The sequence below is a fragment of the Eufriesea mexicana genome, unplaced genomic scaffold, assembly GCF_001483705.2.
Source record: "Eufriesea mexicana isolate 0111107269 unplaced genomic scaffold, ASM148370v2 scaffold798, whole genome shotgun sequence".
NCBI classification, from domain to species: domain Eukaryota; kingdom Metazoa; phylum Arthropoda; class Insecta; order Hymenoptera; family Apidae; genus Eufriesea; species Eufriesea mexicana.
Genome location: NW_016908980.1, coordinates 1349794 through 1370171, shown reverse-complemented (window position 1 = coordinate 1370171; position 20378 = coordinate 1349794). Strand labels below are relative to the sequence as shown.

The 20378-nt window shown below is 44.2% G+C and overlaps 1 protein-coding gene across 1 annotated transcript in view; it reads left to right on the top strand.

Moving 5' to 3' along the window:
- The first annotated feature begins 242 nt into the window (after positions 1-242).
- Positions 243-20378, top strand: part of LOC108546908 (uncharacterized) — a 60767-nt gene continuing 40631 nt past the window's right edge. Inside the window, exon 1 of the mRNA XM_017899203.1 lies at positions 243-435. Coding sequence (XP_017754692.1) covers positions 243-435 — 193 coding nt within the window. The remainder of the gene's footprint in view (positions 436-20378) is intronic.

Below are 20378 nucleotides of genomic sequence, written 5' to 3'. Positions count from 1 at the left end.
TCGTCGCCGATGTAATTAGTCAGCCTTGGTACATGTATATAGACACCGGCAAACCGTTACAGTTTCTCGAATCGATTTTATGAAGCGGTGTGTAAAGCCGGTGTTGACGAAGAAGAGAAAGTGAACAGAAGGAACACGATTAATAAATAAGGAAAAAGAGAAAAAAATAAGGAAAGGAAGCGTTTATTTTGGATTGTTGCGTGGTACACGAGATCAACGAAGACACGAAAACGGCATGAAGAATGGCAACCGATTCGAGCAACCGTCAAGGTGTAAGGGCGGTCGCCACAACGACAACCGATCCGCAACGAAGCGAAAAACGCGCCGTCGCGGCGCGAGGCGCCGCCGGTGCTCTAGCCCTCAGTATTCTGGCCGTGGTCCTCCAATCGGCGACCACCGCGACCCCCACTTGGGGATATTTCACCAATCCTGACGGTGAGTCATGCTTTTGAAATTCTTTTGATTGGGACGCGCGTATTTCCTCGATTCACCGCGTGATGATGCGCGCAGTCCATTACCTATCGATTGCGCATGCCCACGACATTCTCGCGGTCAAATCGCCGGCTCTCGAGTTCACGGTTGCGATATCGATCGTTTATTGATTTATTTCATTGTCCATGTCAAGTGTAAATGTAAATAGTGCGCGTTAAAGATCGAGCAGAAGTTCGAGAAGTTTATAGCGAGGAAAATTACATGGGAGAGGTACGTCAACTTTCAGTAGGTTAGTCTTACCAATTACATAACCTTACTTTATACGAAGTAAATTAACGTTCGCAAATATTTTAATCGAACGTTATATATATTCGAAGCATAACAAGGTTGTCCTTCGGAAACTACATCGCCAACTATTTTAAGTTTTATAAAATAAACATTCGGAAATGTTTATTGCTTGGAACAACAATATCGTAACAGTGAGTTATTCTCAGTGTAAACGAAAGCTGATGGTTATCATATTAAACTTGCTAAATCTCCCTGTTCGCGAGGGATAAATCAGACGATGTACTTTTAACAGCACGTGCCAACCGTAGTAGTTAGAGTGAAACTAAATCAGTCGTTTAAATATAACGAAGTAAAACGCGAGTTGTTAGCGTTGCGCAAACTAATGCGGTTGTCCCTGTGGTTCCTGTTACATAATTTCCGTGGAAATTGCATGCAACGCGACTCTTAATAGCGACTCGATGATATCGCGTAAAAGGGTGTATCGGAGAGCATTATAGATAGCGAAAGTTTTTACAACGTAAAGCTCACGAAGAAACGCGCATTTTCACGATATTTAAATCGAAATGCTATGCCTCTTATTAAAGTGTTACAAGGACACGTTATAATAGCTATGGTATAGCCTGTCTTTGTACGCGAATTAAAAGTCTTGGTCGGTTACTTAATGTTTACTTTACCCGATAGAAAGTAGTACGTAGGTTTCTAGGTGCCTCCTATCCTCCTCGGTTTTTTGAAATAATGTATTTACGTCGATCCACTTCCATATCAATGATAATACTTTTTATTGGTCCACATTCACGGCGAATTCCTGAAGTTGAGACGACGTTTTGTTTTCTTCTCTTCCATAAGAGCCGAGTTCGACCCAATTCAGAGCACGACTTCCCGTATATCGAGTCAATTAATTCCAGCAGGTAGTTTTTACAGCTGCTGCGCATCGTATCTCTCATCATCCACCTCCCTTCGACCTGTTTCCTCTTAGATAACAGCTACAGGTTGCCCGCCATTGACTCCTTTATCCTCCTTTCGAGTTTTTCCTGCTAGACCCGGCGGAATGTTCGAGCATACTGATAAAGTAGCACGTTTACTGCATTATGCCACTCGATATTAGCGGGTTAATCATCTGTATATGTAGACGAGACATCCTGGATAACTGCCTATACAGTTACTCTATAGGTCTAGTAGCTTTGGGCTGTAAGGTTCGCTTGTGGCAGTAAAAAATGCATAGCTCGCGTAATTAGAGTGCTGGCGGATACTAACCAATTTATCGGTAATTAATAGTGCATGATATTTCACTCGAATAACATTGGCATGTTTTTACAATTCAATGGAATGCTCTGAAATACCATACTATTCCGATTTTCACCAAGAACACTGAATCAGGAACCCACGATAATCCACCGTGCAATGTTTAAAAGGAATAACTCGAAAGAAATATTTTTCTAAAATGCTGCGACGCATTTCTTCTTGAAAGGGAAAATTTTTAAAGACTGCCATTTGTAAATTAACGACGCAGACAATTTCTCAGTTGCTCAGCACCGTGTAAATCCTTTTCCCGTAGGAGAGCTGAAATTATTTCCTCCGCGATATCCGGAAGCCAGAAGGGAACAAGAACGGCGTTAGTATTGTCCTTGCGCAGTTTTGTTTCTCGAAACAACAAAGCAGAATGCGCTGTAATTCTCATTACGATTCTCCACGTATCCGTTATTTCCCTGTGTTCCGTGAAACTTTGAAGCGTCGCTCAATGCCACCAAGCGGTCACCTAAACGTTGCGTAATCTTTCGCTAAATGCAAATTATCCGCGGTTCTTTGTTCCACACGCGTTACGTGCAAAGTTTATTGGACTCGTATAACGAGATCTTAATTCAGCCTTTCGAAACACGGACGACAAACGAACACGCGAATTAACCCTTTTACCAATAAGGAAGATCGCGATGCCTCGTCATTAGACACCCACTCCATCTTTGGAACGAGATAATTTCTCGCAAGTCATTGCGATATCAATTAAATAACCCTTCCGACTGATACGGTACCTGGCAATTTCGCAAAATGATTCAGCGTGTAGTTTCATACGGAGCAAAATTAGAGTAGGGAACTCGTTCAAACAATTCCACGGTGATTTATGCATAGTAATCTTCGCATTTCTGCCAGTGGATCACCCGAGGGAATAATTTGAAAAAATATTACATCCTGTATTTTATTTAATCGTTTATTACTTAACACCAATCCTACCACATTCGATATTATCGCTTTGGTCCCTTGACTGTGTGATCCTTCTTTTGATGTACACACAATTAATTCCTCTTTAAGATTTTTATTTCTTTTTTATCGCTTTTCCTGAAAAATCCGATTTTTGTTATCCAAAAATTACCATAATAATCATTTGTAGTCGATATCGAGTTAAAAATAATGTAAAGACACGTAGAATATTGGAACAAAATTTCTACTTTACGTAACGAAAAAATCGCTCAGTGCAAAGGGTTGATATAAAAATCCTTCATCATCCGAGATATAGGAGTGACAACCGAGGGGTTTACGTAATGATCGACCAGTCACCGCCTAGATAACCGGTATCCCATTGTATCGGATATACATTGTAGCTGCAAGAGGAATAAAGCAGGTGTCGATAACCTCCCGTTTCTTCGGCCGCGAATCCAACGAGCAGGTTGCTCAAATACGTATTCGATGGTGCGATCGACCGATCGCTTTTCACGGTTCGTTGTTCTCTCGCGGCTCTTTTTTCCATTTTTTCCTTCCACTCTCTGGTCGATATTCGTTCCACACTTAAGCACGATTACCAAGGTGCATCGCGGTTGCCCAATCCCACGAGTCGTGGGCTTTCCGCCTACCGAGTACGAGGTCTACCTGTTGTCCGAGGAAAGTCCCGCGAACGCTTACGCTTGTCACGTCTGTGTGTGCAAGCACAACGACACGGTTTCACAGGTATACGGTTGAACACGATGTACACGCGATCGCGAAGAGTTCGGTCGATGTTGCGTTTGATTGTGTTCCTTTCATAAAGAGCCTTGGTTAACCGAGAGAGGCGAAGAAGAGAGCTACTTCTGAATACGATGATTTCCACCTTGGTTGTTACGTTACCGGTTGAGAGCTCGGGGTCCCGAGATCGGTGAGAAGGGAACCGTGAAGCCGTTGGAGGTGTACGAATTAAATGGAAAGATTAAATTACTACTCGTAAGAGTTTAAATATGGGAACAAAGTAACAATGTAAGCTCTTGTAATAGCAACGAAAAATTACATTATTACCTATAAAAATGTTATTACCCGATATCTGCAAGTTTTATAGGTAATACCTTTAATGAAGCTGCTTGGGAATAGCGAATTACATTCCTCGTTGTTTCCTTTGTTTTCTCCAAGTTGAAAGATAGTAGGAGGGACCAAATTTTTTAACGAAATGGGTTAGAAGTATATTATTGTTCCTTAGGTATTGATGTATACACGAGGCAGGTGAATATCGCGGTATCGAACGTGAAAGAAAAACGCGTATTACAGAGGGAGTGTGGATATTATATTTAATAACGTAGAATATTTTAATAGAATTTATGTGTGAATATCGGAAATACATTGGAGTAAACGGAAGGGTTTAATGGATTCTGCCGCCAGGCAGAGGTAATTTAAACGTTCCTTTAATTTTCCAGAATATTCCATTTTTTTTTTTTTTTTTTTATATATTTCTATCCATTTGTTCGATATTTATTATCATCGAATATCATTATCGTATCAACGACCAGATCACGATTCATACGTAAATAACGCGTTTACGTTGATGACGAATTTAATCTTCTCTGTGTACGCCATAAGTGTACGGATATCGATGAATGCAGCCAGAATGAATCGGTGTGCGTGACCCTAGCAGGTGGTTACTACGATACGCTACCCGTGGTAAATATTACACGCGTGTGAACGCGCGACGTACGTTCACGATGGTTGCGTGTGTGAATGAGTGCTGCAGGTGCGTATCTACCTGTCAGACCTCTTTCATTAAAAGGAATCCCACTCTCGCGCGCAGAATATCTTCGAAAACCATAAACATCGGGAAGGATAACTCTTCACTCGTAGCTTTCGATCATTCTAATTACAAAACGACGCGAAAACGCCGGGAAAAGGAGAAACAAAGAAAATTTTACAACATGGCGTACAACTTTCCGACTTGTTCGTTACCTTGGTTACTTTCACGTTTTCCTCGTGCAGCGAAGTTCACGGGTTAATGCACGGTCACCATCGAAATGCTAATCGAGCTCTGAGGAAAGGTTCCGCGATTACCACTGCGAGATTAACACGTGACACGAATATTCCGTGCCTAACGCGCCTAATCGCGCATCATGGTCTCCTCGGAGGAGAAGAAGCAGCAGAAAAAGCGACGGGATAAGAAAAGAGTCGTTAGGCGAAGAAAGGAAAGGCGGCGAGATAACGAGGGAACACGTATGACTCGGAGAAAAAATGGATTAGGAAATTTTCCGCATCCTTAGTGATCGCACGGCTCTCAGAGTCGTTTTCTCTATCGATTCTGTTTCCCAAAGACACGAGCTTCTTGCTCCGAGACCCCATGGTTCTCAACCGTATAGACTGTGGCTTTGAATACTGTTACTCGCGTGATTCACGTTTCGCATAATGTGGTCGCCTTTACAATAAAGCAACGAACTACCGTTTGTTGGCGGACCGGGAGATCGCAATTAGAATGTGCCACATACGCGTGGTGAACCTTTGCTGGGTAATTTTTCTCCTCTTTCGTGGCCACTGAGCGAAACAGTCTGGCATCGATTAAAGTCCGACGTTCTCTTATAGAGTCCCGATATTTTTTCTTACCAATTAAGGTAATTCGTGGATGTACCTTTAAGCAGAACGCTGCGCCTGATTTGAATAGCGGTAATAACCGTGTCGTAAACATTTCACGCTGCACTGATACCTTTTGCGTCAACGAATTATCCACCTGCAGCCTCTGGCGTAATTGCGATAACAGGAACCGAGTACAAAAATAAATTTACGACATCCTAAATTTAATTATCGACCGTTTGTCTCGAGTTCCGATTTTTCTCTCGGATAAAAGCCCGCTTGAATATCAATTCATTTCGGAAATAAATTTTTACTGCAAATTTAATCGTTTGCACATTTGGCAGTTTACGATTCACCAAACAGAAGAGGCAAACTCTGATTCTCCATTTGGAAAGAAAAATGAACACAGATATATCTAGTGCTGGATCAAAATAAGTAAATATCTAATGCTGGGTCTGCGAGCTAATCTCGCTGCAATCGCGGTTACAATATCTTCCGAGTGGAGAAGCAACGAAAGGTAAGGAAGAATTAACGTTTGACTCGCGGATTTCCGTCGGTTCCATTAAGAAGCAAACGCGAAACGTAAAGTACACGTCTGCGTGACGTTAAAAGAAGCAACACGAAGCGGCAATACGCCAGGTACGTAGTCCATGCACGACGACTAGCCGGGTCGCAGGTGTAAGTAGGTGGCTTTGGATACTGTTACACTCGCACACACAGCTGGAAACTCGACGGGGCTCCGTGCAGCGCGCAGGAGCCGCTGGGTGCGTGTGGTAAAAATGATAATCAGAGCCTGAGAAACGGGAGCTACCGGAAAGGTTGTGCGATAGGGGCGATAAGGTTGGCACGAACGCTTTTCGAAGCTCGATCGTGGAAGAACCCTGGCGTGTTTACACGCTGAGGAACGCATCGTACAGGCCTCGTTTATTCGACGTTCGTGACACGGGGGCTAAAAAGGAGCGCCGGGAGGGAGGACCGTTCGGATAGACAGGTTGACGAACGTAGAGGTAGGTTTTCGCTGGAAAAAGTGAGAGTATCGCGGGGTTCGACGTTCCTCGCTGCACCGAGTCGTCCGTTAGCTGCCGCGACGAAAAGATCGAGATTACGGGTCGGTGGAGGGTGCTGTTTGATGGCTACGGAAAGCAAGCAGGTCTGGTGTAAGAACTGGTTGAAGTAGGTTAATGGATTCGATGAAGTATCGCGTAGAACGGTGGAAATAAACGATGGAAGACCGGTTAGGAAGGATAAACGGGCGTGCGCGTAAAGCGGTCGTAAAGGCGGAAAAACGAAGAGCGGAGACGGTCGAAGATACGTAGTGGAGTAAGTTGAATGGGCCAGTGGCCGATTCGAATGGTTGCGATGAGCAGACAGGATGAAGTTGGCTTAATGGATGGCATCGGGTCGTTAGAGCGTGGCTGCGCGCTAAATTACTCCGTACGCGCATCAGCATTATTCGATTTAAGACGATTCCCTCGCTGACAACCTGTTATAGCAACGATTACATCGGACCTGCCCGGCGTGTCATCGGGAATGCGCGATCGTCTGATTCATTGGACACGCTGTTACTCGCGGATTAAGCTCGTCTCCTGCTCCAGCTAGGAACCTCGCCAACGTCGCGCCGAAGTGGATCGGATTAAATCGTCGGATAAGCAAACTGGATTTAGGATTAAATCGGTTTTCAAGTCCGACCGCATAGGTTCGCTTCGGAGACTACCGATGCGTCGTTGATTATTCCCTACGCTTTTATGCGACGAAGTTTAGATTCTCGTCGAGTCTGGCCTCCGTAATGGAGAACACGAGGTCATCCGTGATTCATCGATCGCGCTGTTACCCGTAGATCGGTCTCGTTCTTGTTCCACGATCGTAAGAAATCCCTGAGACTAACACCTGGTTAATTTATACCCGGTACACGCGTCCAATCCACTGACAATTGCTTACGTCCTTAGACCGAGTCTAAAGGTACTTTTCCGGTACCTCCTGAATTATCCTCGATCCTCTAAACCTTCCTAGACATTCTCCGCGACAGGGGTGAAGCCACGATATCCCTTCGACTCGAAGCTCTAATAACTATAAATTCGATCTTCGGCTTCGCGGAATCCTCGAACATGCCATTACTCCGTACGCTGAACAACGTCGTACCTCACCTCTGGCAGCGTCTAATTCCCCCTCGACGCACTCGCGACTCAACCCCTCGTGGCTGGACATCGTGGAACCTCTCTAAATACGTTATTCCATCCGCCATCGATGCAACCGCTCGTCCCATACATCTCTCTCCCTGCGAACTTAAAAGTACCCCTCTGGGACCCCTATAATTTTCGCGTGTCCGCACGCTCGCGAGTGGCCGCGTACCCCGAGGATGTTTTCGTTCGTCCATAGGGAAAAACCGCGGCGACGTGTTATTCGCGTACGTACACGCGCGGTATTTCTCTGTCAGGCCAAATTGACGTGTCATTGTCGAATGCCGAAGCGGCACGACGTGCGGCAACGCAACACGGCATTACCATCGGGGAAACAAGTATGCCACCCCGTGGCGAGTGTACTCGCGCTCGTGCTCGTACTCGGTCGCGTACGCGCGCTCGCGCGCTACGTACGTGCACCGAGAGAGAGAGGAGCGTGCAAGTACCGCTATGCAGAGAGGACCAGGAAAGTCTCGGAGAGCCATGCCGCGAGTGCAACGGCCTTTACCTGGGCCCTCGCTCGCCGCTCGCCGCGACTATGCCATCTTCCTCTGAAAGTTATAGTCAACGCGAGCCTCTCGTTTACCTCAGTGCGAAGAGGCTCGTCCGTAACGGAACACGATACGTTATTATAAGCCGGCGGGATTTCTCCATCGACGTGGCTGCTGCTGCCTTCTGTGTTACGACACGGACCCGCCGAAGTCCACCGACGCCGGAGGACGCCACGCCGCGCTTTCTCGCCTCGCGATTCGGCGCAACCAAATGAGTCGCGGATCCGAGTAGTTCGGCTGAATCGGTTAAACGAATACCTCTCGATAACGAGAGTGTTTGGTAAGATGTCGACTGGCTTGGGTAATTCATACGCGCTCGGTAGTTAACCCTTTTACCACGCTTCTAGAAAGTTTTCCATGACTGTGTAGCTTAGGATTCCAGAGGCGTACGTGAATCGGTGAACGCGTCGATTAGTATGAAAGTGATTTAAGTCGGATTGCCACGTTTCGTAGTAGGTGTCTCGTAAGTCTTGCGAGTCGTGTCTGACGATACCTTGCGAAGCAGACGATTTCTGATGGTATTTGTTAAAATCAACACGTGTGCCTTAATTCAAAATTAAAGAGGTATTAAGGTATTAAAGAGATTATAAGTTTCGCAATTAGGATAAATTAGAGATCTAACAGCGTCATTTTCAGAAATTAAAATAATTAGCTGGCTGAACAACAGAACGCGGGTTTCGTTTGCAAGGAGATCTTTGTTCGGTATTACAATTTTTCTCTGAACCTTCCTTTCAGAGATATGATCCTTCGCAATTCCGAAGCGGAAGATATTCAGTACGGATAAGGGTGGAAACAATTCCCTGCCGGACTCGTATTTTCAAGAAAAGTGGTGGGACTTTGCGTAACGCCCGTGTCGTTCGCACGATCTAGTTGTTTTGCTCGAAACTCGACCGTGAGGTAATTCGTATCATGTTATACTGTTGCCAGGAACAACCTACAATATCCGGTCAAATGGAAAAGAAACGGATCGCGAGATCGAGATACCGGTAGAAATTCCCTCGGGAAATGCGTGGAACGGATACGGGATCGTCCGTGAGGACTCGTGGCTTCTCTCTCGTGATTAGGTGACCGGATATAGATAATAAGTATTAATCTTCGATGATACTCTGTCACTCCTCGAGATATCTCCGATAAGTCTCCATTGGGTTACAGGTTGGTGTCTTCTTAAACTGTGGTAAAAAGTATTTCTAATTAGCGTTTAGACACTTGTTAAACAATTTCTGCTGAGTGTACGTATATTAAAACTAGTATCCCATCTATACGAGTTATAACACGGTCTAAAATTGGCGCTGCCAACCTGTAATGTATGCATAACTTACACGCAGAGATAATTACACCTATCGATACTAGTACATGATATGGTAGTAGCTGAAACTTGGTAGTATCGCTATAAACGTATCGTAAAATATCGCATAAATGGATAATTATAATTATTACGATAGTTAAAGCGTCGCGACGGAAATAATTATATTTGTATCTCGACGAAAAAGTCGATATTAATTTCGCAAATGACGGGTACGCGTTGTCAGTGGCTGGCAAGATCAAAAAGTCCGAGACCAGTCGTTTTAACTGGTTTGTTAACATCCTCTTTCAAGCTTCCCTCTCGAAAAGCTCCTAACATCGCTGATTGCGAGCGTTTCGTTGAAAGTACGTTCATCGAATTTTTATTCTTCGGACAGAGCAGCGTTCAATGACGTATTTAGCGCTCGAAGCAACCCCTTCACACCTACGCGGCCATTATTTAAATCGGTCAGACTGGTTGATACATGGGTGTCTGGTATTTCGTATGCGGAATATCGGCACGAAAATTACGCTTTCACGGTGTGTACCGTGGCTCGTTACCCGCTCCATTTGCATAATTTCCACTTCGTGGCCATTTTTCTACGTTCGATCGGCCACGAGAATTTTCACGTTACCGAGATTTTATATCCGCGTAGACGTTGTTTTCCGATGTTAACCGAAAATCGAATTATTCGCTATTCTTTTGCTTCTTGACAGTTCTTTATAACAGGAGTGTTACTGGTATAAAAGTTCCGAGCGAGCAAGTATCTTGGCATTAAACCTACCAAGACCGGTCAGAAGACCAGCAACGGAAAGATGAAAGGAGAGACACTTGAAAAGAAACGAAATAAGAAAACAAAATTGAAAAATTCGTTGTACGTATATCAAAAAGAGAATCAAGAAATCAAATAACCGTGGTGATAACGTTGAACACGGAATTTCTAATAAAAAATTAGAAAATAATTATTTAGTCTGTGGTATGATTATCTTCTCGATTTCAATTAGCATTATTCGAGGAATTAAAAGCAGGATAAACACAGATACTGTTATATTAAATAGAAAATCAGACAAACCACACAAATAAAAATTCGATATCGATCTCGATGGTAAATTTATCTGAACAAACTTCACCATTTTCTAGCCAGGATAACAATTACTAGTACTTTTTCTCACTGTCAAAAAGACCAAAAATTTTCTGTCCGTGCAAGAATATCCGCAACAGAAGTTCCAGGACGAATTCTTCGCAACATATCTTACACTCGTTTCCGTCGAATGGAGAAAAGAATCGTTATTAAAAGCGAGTAAATAAGATATCACAAGCGTGTAGTCGAACATTGGAACACTCCCGTTGGCCCCGTGATAACCGGCACGTAGCTGTGCGAGAAAAATGAAATCACGCGGACAGGTATAAGACGTAAAGCGCCGTAATGACTGAAAGCGTTGTTGCGCAACGGAATTAGGTAAACAGATATCTACGCGTAGTACGTATGTTTCGTCCATGACATTCTTTTGCCAGCGCGCGGGAGTTGTTCTCACGATTGAATCGCTGCTGTCGCGTGGGCCGTCGCGTTCTAAACGCTACATCGATTCGCGATATTTCCCTATAAATACGAAGATACCGTTGTCGCGCAAATAGACGTGGACAAGGACGTCTTAGCGTTTGTCCATCTCCCATTGTGCGAGTTCGCGTTCGATTCTGTCATTGCGATCGCGTGTCAGAGATACGTACCGCATTTGGGGCAAAGGGGCGGATTTTGGCAGCTGTGGCCAAAATCTAATGCCTCTGCCATCGAAAGTGTCCTCTATGAACGCGAAATTCGCGAAATCGAGGTGGCAAACTTATCAGCTGCCCGATAAGCTCAGTTAGATCGGCCCCGGAGATAGCACCAGCGCGTATCAGCCGATCCGAGCATCGAGAGATCGAGGGTGTAAGTTTATTTTTATGTCCAGTTTTATATTCTGCACTGCGAAATTGATTTTGCTCTAGACCGGTTGGTAGTACGGAAGATGAGAGATATCTGGTGTAGGTGACTCGGTTTTAGACGCTGGGTTAGAGGGAGAAGAATTTCGAGAAGGTGAAAGGAGCTGTTAGATCTAGAACGAGCTAGGTCCCTAGGTCTCCGTTGCTCAATTTCCGCTTCCTCTTCCAGGTCAGCACGCGTGTAGCAACGCGAAATTTATTTTGGAAATCTGTCGATCAAGATTTTCGGGATGAGTCCAGATCGAATGGATCGTATCTCTATTTCGAGATATATAGGTAACTGCACGTTTACCTGACACAGTGGTTCTTGAAATATCTTTTTAGATAACGTTGGATCTAGTCAGGGTCCATACAGAGCATAGACGTCTACTGCGAGTAGGGAACAGTATTCGGCGAGTATTCGATATTCTACGGATTATTTTTATTTAAATCTCACGTATTGTTCGTTGGAGGTTAGAGGGATGAAAAGAAAGGTCATGTTCAGTAGAAGAAGGTTAAAATACAATACTTACTTGCTTTCTAACACTTTCTCGCATCTTCACACTCTCTCTCAATCTCACAGATTTTCTCTTTTTCCAAACTCATTTTCAATTGTAACGACATTTTCGACTAATATCGTAGGTGAGCTAATATTTTTGCATAAATGAAGGGATCAGAACCTATTGTATAGGTTTCTGACTAAAATTTTCAATTATTCTCTCTTCCTGGATCAGTCGAATGAGGGTCAAATCTTCGAGCACATTTCTAGAATCAATCTTCACTGGGAGTCGACGCTCTAGCATAAACGTGCTGAAGATTATCATTCTCACGATATCGTGATATATTCGCAAGGATGTTGACAGTTGGAGAGCATCGAATAACGAGATCACGAGAGTGGTTGAGAGAGGATCTAATCTGACGACTGGAATGCGAGTTTCAGCGATCGTTCCCGACTAATCGATTTAGCCAATCCCGTTAATCTTGCACCGGTTAAACGTAGGCTGGTTATTAATTTCAGTAACGGAAACTGTAATTCGGATGAGCGCGCTTCGATGGGGTCCGATTTGAAAAGCGCGAGTCGGAAATAAGGTTCTGTTTGGAAAAATGGCGAAGCGATCGATAACCGGCAGACACGCTGAAGGATAAAGAGAGGATTTAAATATAGACGAAGTACTTCTATTGCCTTCGGGATTTAATTGTACCGTGAATTACAGACGTGTACGGACACATGGTCGTTCGTGATAAATTAAACGGTACACGCGTTTCCCTGTTTATACACCCCGTAGAACTTTTCCGCGGGTGTAACGTAATTACGGCGGAAATTATATCGTGTAACACGTGTAAATGCTCAGTTTCGAAACACGTCAACGCCGAATTATAAATTACACATCGGGGCTAGGATTTCCTTTCGTATACATAGAAATTATATCGCGAGCCGAGATTTATAGACGATGCTTAATCACAGTTATCGCTGGAACCGATCCAGCCGACTGACTTATGCGTGCCTCGTTCGAAGGATACATCTGCGAAAAAAATATACATACTTCTCGTGATTCATTCGCATAAGGGATGTAAACGTTTCGCGAGTTAATCAAACGATATTCAGAGTTTAAAAACCTTGGCAGGATGTACTCGGATGTATTTCCTGAAAGGATTAAATTCGTTGCGATACAGTTTCACGATGGAAGAAACCCGACGAGGTCTTGGAATCTAATACTACCCCTGTTCTACGGGGTGTGTCTGGGAGATATGCACCAGCGGACACCAGATGGTTCTTTAAAAAAAGAAAAATATGGAAAAGATACAGAATAATACCTTCTCGACTAGAGAGGACTCTCCATGTCGAGTTTCGAGAAGAAAGAGAAAAATCCAAGTCCTATGACTCGTAACGGAAAAGTCCAATTAAACGACCTACCGCAAAGCTCGACGGGTGGTGCCAGATGAACGAAGCTAGCTCTAATTAAAAGTGGAATCAGCCAAGACGAACGTTGCGCGTGTGACCTGACGCGGGTTCCAGAGCGCTAAACTACAACACGAGCCTCGGACATTCTAGTCGCCACATCGGTGCTTACCCGCGACAGGATGCTTCCCTGGGAGTTGAACATCCGGCCCGTGAAAACGGAAACGGGAGTGCACCGTCTAGTACAGCGTAGAGAAGGCTGGTCGCGGATATATACACGGCGCGCGATTCGCTCGCACGCTCGGCTTTCGTACCAATTACAGATAGTTGCTCCGCTGGTAATAACCCTCGGGACTTAATGGAAGTCGAGGGGACCATGACGGAACGACGGATAGGACGTCCCACGGGTTTGCAGGCCGATCTCGCCGCCATTCGTGAGAAAATAGCCCAGCACGAGCCTCACGACTCGCGGAAACACGTGGACTCTGACATGCCGGACGATCGTTACCGACTTTCGCCGTGAACCCGACGATGGTCCACGTGGAAAGTCACGAAATCGAGCGGTTGATGGTGTACCCTCGAAGCGGTGATTGCGACGCTTCTTCGCGATCGGGGGGTCGGTCGTGCAGCTCCTTGGCTAATTCCTCCGGAGCTGGAGGAAAGTTCGGGGCGGAATCGTTGCGGCGTTTCTACCGCGGCTGATCACGAGATACGAAAGGAATCGTAGGATCGGGCTGCGGATTCTGATCGAAATTATTAGCCTCTCGGTTACGAGATCGAAATCGATCGCGCGGTCACGAGAGGCGGGGTCTAACTCTGGGTCAGACGCAACGCTCCGGAATCGTGGTACTCTGTTGGAATTATCGCGGAAGTCTGAGATATTTCTGCGCAGTTGGAGTAACAGCGTTATCCCGCAGCCTTCTCACGAATAATTTCGAGAATCGCGTTTCGTCCGTAATTAGCGAGAAAACACGGTGGTTTGCATGCGCGGAGTCGCTCTATTCGTAGAACGATGCGAATGAACAGCTGCCTACGGAAGACAATCCCCGTGCAAACACGTAGGATGCAAGAGGCATTGAAGCCCAGGAGCTTCTGCTTTTTGTCGCTTTGTCTGTGTACCATCCTTTCTACGTAAATTGCGCGAGAGAAGTCGCCGGGTTTTCCGCCGTGAAAGACCTGTCGAGAAGAAAAGAAAGAGGCATCAGCAGGCTTGCGTCACTCGATTCTAAAAAGATAACCGATCGCGTTAGAGACTCGTAATTTTCTCCGACCGAGAACAACAGGCGTTTTCTCTTAAAGTAGCAATCATCCAGCCATGTTTTGCAGCTGCGATAACGTTAAACAGATTCGCTTAACGACGTACTTCGTTACGTTCGCGTCGTTTGCGGCACCTTTCAACGCCAACTCCGACTCGCTCTTTTTACGTCTCCAATCTTCTCTATCTTCTCGCGATGTTTATGAACCTTTTAGACGTCCGATCGTTTCCTGCAACTAGAAATTGCAGCTATCACGACAGTAGTCCTCTGCTCCGTCCTCGATTGTAATCGCCATTTTCCCTAGATCTCTTCTCCGTTCCCCGTAGCCTAATTGTCCTCGACGAAACGATGATTGCGTAAACGGGAGACTATTCAACAGGTCGCCTGCTTCGCAAAAGTGTTTCGCTCACGCCCACTAGACCAAACGCTACCACGAACTTGTTTGCCCGCGGAGGATCGATCTTACGTAATCCGTCGCCATTACTTTCACGTTCGTCGCGTTTCCAGAGTAAACCGAGTTATCTCGATAATTCTTGTTTGTTCAGCTTGTTTCTTTTTTCTTTACGTCGACGATTTGGAACAGGGTTTTGTCATATGCTAGTATCGACAGAAATATCGACATTGAGATTGATCGCGTCCTAAACCATAATTATTTCAAATAATTTCGATGGAAGATCCATTTTATCCTCATGAAAATTGTGAAATATTTTAGGAAAACGCTAATATACACTTTTTCGCGTAAAACCGTGTTAACACGAGGCAAAGGAAATTTTATATAAGATCGGCACGGCTTTAACGCGGATTAATTGCAACAATCGTGAAGGGTTAACGCGCTTTCGTGCAGATTTCACGCAGGGAACGGGAATTTTCTCAATTTTTTACGTAAGAGGTAAATTTTTGGTCGAACTCGCGAGCATTACACGGCGAATAACTCGTCACGGCTGAGATGTGACCGGGATAAAGAACGGAACTGCCGTCATTTTTATTTCGCAATAGTCATCGAGCGCTGGCCCGACGTCTATCACGAGCAGGTCATGGTTCGCGTGTCCACGAGGAACGTGACGCGACACCGTTCGGATCTGCAGGATGTCATGTCGATGATAGGCCGTGTTTAACGTGGATCGGTGTCATTACGACGGTCAATCGCCAGAACGATAGTACGGGAAGTCGCGACGTTCTCTTCGCTAATTCTTCCGTCACTTTTTCGCTCTCCGGTTCCCGGCATCCAAGACGACCTGCAGAGCAACGGGAAACGTTTAGCCGCGTTTCAGAAGAAGAAGCAATTTACCAGCCGTGGGTTCGTGAAAGGTCGAAAGAATGAAATAGTAGCGAACGATTTACGAAACAATGCCGCACGGTTAAGGACTCTCAGCTATTCTTCATTGAACAATTCAACGACATAATTCTGAAAATTAACATCCTATTTGGATGAATTTTCTGTCACGAGAAATCATTCTCTTCGTAGCTTAATCCTTTGACTATGGCAGACTTTAAAACTCACCAGCCGTATCATACTGTAAGGAATCCATTTGCGATGTACACTGAGAACGGTGAAATTTTTCGTTAGCTGTGCATTTCTGAGAAATTATATTCTATCTATAATACTATATTCCACTGTATTAAAACATTGTTTATTTCTTTGTATTCTGCATTAAATTGTTACTATGCATACTTAAAATTTAGCAGCAAACAAAACTTTCGAGCACCCTTAGGAGCCTACAGTATCACAAGCGCAAGATTTCTAACTGCCTTTAAGCGTCCACAGTAGTCAAAGGGTTAATTATAAACGTGGAAATTTTCTTACTAAATCTGCTACAATTTTTCGAAGCTTCTCTGAATCTCAATCCTCTAACGCGCAAATTCCATTGCCTGAGAGAAATTCTCTACGTTCGCAAATCTTCTGTCACTTAATCATCAGGTCTGTTAACCATTATCTAGCTACCTCAATTACAGACGTAGAAATTTTCTTACCGAACCTGCTACAATTTTTCAAAGCTATCCCGTCGCGCAAATCCGCGTCTTCCTCCGCAGAAAACATTCGTACGTGACCGTAAGCTGTAAAAATCCGCGAAATCCCGGAGAAACGATCCGAAGGATCAGGTACGAATGGTCAGGAGCACGAGAAGATAAGTCGGACTCGTGTGCGACGGGCTGGATGCGAGCAGAAGAGATACGTGAAACAAATCCAGGCGTGGTGTCGTAGGGGTCGGAATAATCCCGTGAAGCACTATCATCTTTCTACGGTATAATCTGCTTAAACCCACGAGTGAGCTAGAATAGAAGAGAGGCTTGGAAGTCGGATGGTGTTGGACGTCGATGGTGATACTTTTCCAGGCCCATGTGTCCCAGGATTCCCGTCTTTCGATGTTTCCATCGTTGTTAACGCGATGACAAGAGTGGATGGTACATAGTACACGCATACTAGCACGATGAGCCGAGAAAAGAAACACATTATTTGCGGGGTCGCTAGAGCCGCTGGATTCCGAAGCTTTTGTCGAGATGAACGCGAAACTTATGGCAGAGACACGAAGATGAGACGTGAAAATAGTCAGTAGTTGGTAAAAAGTGGAGAAATTGTGAGAATGATACGATAATGGAATCCGAACAAGTGCCAGTCAGACACTGATGAACCTGACGTTCTACCCGATCATCCTCAGCGCAGCGTGTTGCTCTGACAACGAGCAGCGTGATCGTAGAAATCGAACGATTTCTTCAAAATCGAGCCAAGATCGCGAAGAGAGAAGATTGCGTTCGATTAAGGTCGTTCTTGATTTTCTCTCGTTTTCGAGATCTTAGTGAACCCAGGAAAGGAGTCGGAACGAACTTTCAGATGCACGACGTTGGATAATCGTATGAACGGTGCAAAAAGCCGTGGAGAATGACATTCCACGGGTAGAAAATCGGCAGATTGTACTGTTAGAGCGGTGGTTCACCGGAAAAGAGACGCGTGGAAGGGATTGGTAGCGTTTTTACGGGCGTCGCGACGCGGCGTGAGCGCGGAGCTGCTCGCTAGTTAGGGGATCGCGTGGTCACCTGATCGCATTAGCTACGTAGCCGGTTCCGAGACACCTAGAGCCTCTGTTCTTCTTCCCGGTGCTCTGGCCAGCGTCGCGTTCTCGCTCGAGCGACTTTCGTGTTCCGGGTGGCGGCCACCGGAAGTCCTTTCGACTCGCCTCGGTCCTCTCTCTGCTATTCTCCTCACTTTTCTACGTGCAGCGATTCTAGCTCAACGCGTTCATGTTCCGGCGATGTTACGCGATTGTTTTTAGGCCAGCCATGTGTCACGGGTTATAATATGATAAAAAGGGGAAAAATTCCTGCGCGGTATTCGTGCCGTATTAATCAAATTGTTCATCAGAGTGGAATATATGGGGGGTTTTTGTTAATTTTAAAGCCGGCCAGATTAAATATTAATATGTCTAGTAATAACGACGGTGTTATACGTGGAACGATATTATATCGAAACCATGCAACTTTTCTTTAACAAATTTTTTCGTATCCCGAATTTTTCAGAAATTATTCGGGGTATGCAAATTGCGTGGTCCACCCTGTATAATAAATACGTCCCTGGTAAAAAGCGTTTGTCCAAACTTAATTACTTTCTCCTGGACAATAAACAGAAGATTTCATTATTTTTCTTCTTCTTTTTCTTTTAGTTTGTATCGTATAGATTTAAGTCCGTTTTATGCTTACATTTTATCATTTTACACCTGAAAAGTTAATTTTAGATAATTTTTTATTATCGTATTTGGTCGAAAATTTGTTGCCAGTGGTAGTATGAGTAGACGGTAATTAGAATTAGCGACTGGCCATGAGACGTGTGAAAATTACTAGCCTTTTATTAACAAAAATTGATTTCTTTGGCGGTAAATAAATGCCGGTTTATTTAAGTAATCTTATCGTTTAGTAATACGGTATGTAGTGTCTGTAATTAATTAATTAATTACTATGTTTCGTTTTAGGCTTTTCGAGAAAGCCTAATCGAATTAATACACTATCGTCAGTCTTAAGAACTTACTATCACGCACACCACGATTGTTACTATACGTCGTTGCACTTTGTTGCGCTACCGTTTCATGCTACTGCTTCATTCCAGTACAGGAACCGTGTGCCACTTTCCACGTGTATACGCTTAGAGCCTGTCTATATTTTATGCCGAGACTACGACTATTTCACTCAGTCGAATTAAATCGTCCATTTTAATCGCAAAATCCAATAATTGCGCAAACTTCGTATTTAATTTCTTTCAATTTCTTTTATCTTTTATTTACGCTTTCGCTTTTTCGTACACAATGACTCACGAAAGTATTCGAACGCCATAAATATTTCAGAAAAATACACTAATTGAAAATATTCTGACTTTGATGAAATTATGGATCAATTTTATTCTATTCGCAGAAGTTACTTCACGCGAGTGAAATCATTATTCGAAATTACAGTCCAATCTCTATTTTTCTTCAAATATGTAACGATGCAGGATAGAGCAAAGCTTTTCGAATAAAAAATATTTAATTTTTACTGCTCTTTCACCCTGAAAGAGATTGTTACAATTTCAGTTATTTATTTTATCCCCTCACAGTCGTTTTCTGCCGACGAAAAAATCACTACTCGTGTAACTCGTAACGCTTTACGTGCATGCAAATTTTCATTAAAATCAGAATTTTTTGGGGAATATGGCGTTCGAACAATCCCATCAGCTACTGTATCATTCAGGGATATTATTTACATAGAGATATTTCCCGTTTTCACTTTTCCACTTTTCCGATACGTTTTTCCCATTGTTCGTATTTCCATGAAGCACCTTAAATCGAGCGTAGGACGGTATAAAAACCCACGTATGGTGTAACACGTGTCCGAGCTGCATGTGCCATGGCGATATCGCGACGCGAACTTTTTTTTATCGTTTTTCGCGCTTTCCGGTAAAGCACGTACGCTGGTTTCGCGCGATAGAGCATGCTAGTTACATTTATGGAAACTATCCGTTTCGTTTGGTCCGTCCGTGGAACCGGAATTACATTGACAATGGAAACGTGTGCTTTTCACGTCAGTCGCGTGTTTTGGATTCCTCGCTATCTCATAAAGCGCGGGAACGCTTTTAGCTTGCGATAGAACAGGGCATTTAATTTCACGAGTTTGAAACGAACGTTGATTCTTTTTGTCTTACTCTCCTCGATTTCGTGTCTTTCATACTCCGCGAATTTGGAGTGAAAAAGAAAGGGGAAAAAGAGGATAGGAAAAATGGCGTTCGACGACTTTCTATTCTGTCGTCTCCGCGAGTCGACTGGTAAATTGGAATTGGTTATCGTTGAAAATCGTGAGAACGGATTGGTGGCGGTTATTGGAAATTAATCGTAGGAAAGTACCGCGATGAGAAACTCGAGTGGAACGTTTCTTCTCGCGCGGTGGTGGAAAAAAGAAAAGGCATTTTCTGTCGGCTCGACGGCTTAACGGTAGTGCCCGATCGGACGCCATCGTTCCCCGAGTTTAGACAGGAAACCAGTTTTCTACGATTGTAAGCGTACGCGCCAGCCTTTACACGGATAGGAATCGTTTATGAGTAACTTTCCTTTTACGATACTATCGGTACTCGAATAAAACTTCCATTGATATAGCGAACTTCGACGCGCGTTAACGCGCTTGTTCCTCTATTTAATAGTCACACTCGCGAAGCTCGGTACTTTCGACAAATCGATTCAATCCAGAGAACAAATTTAGAAATTTAATCTAAGTACTGGAAGTGGATTCCTT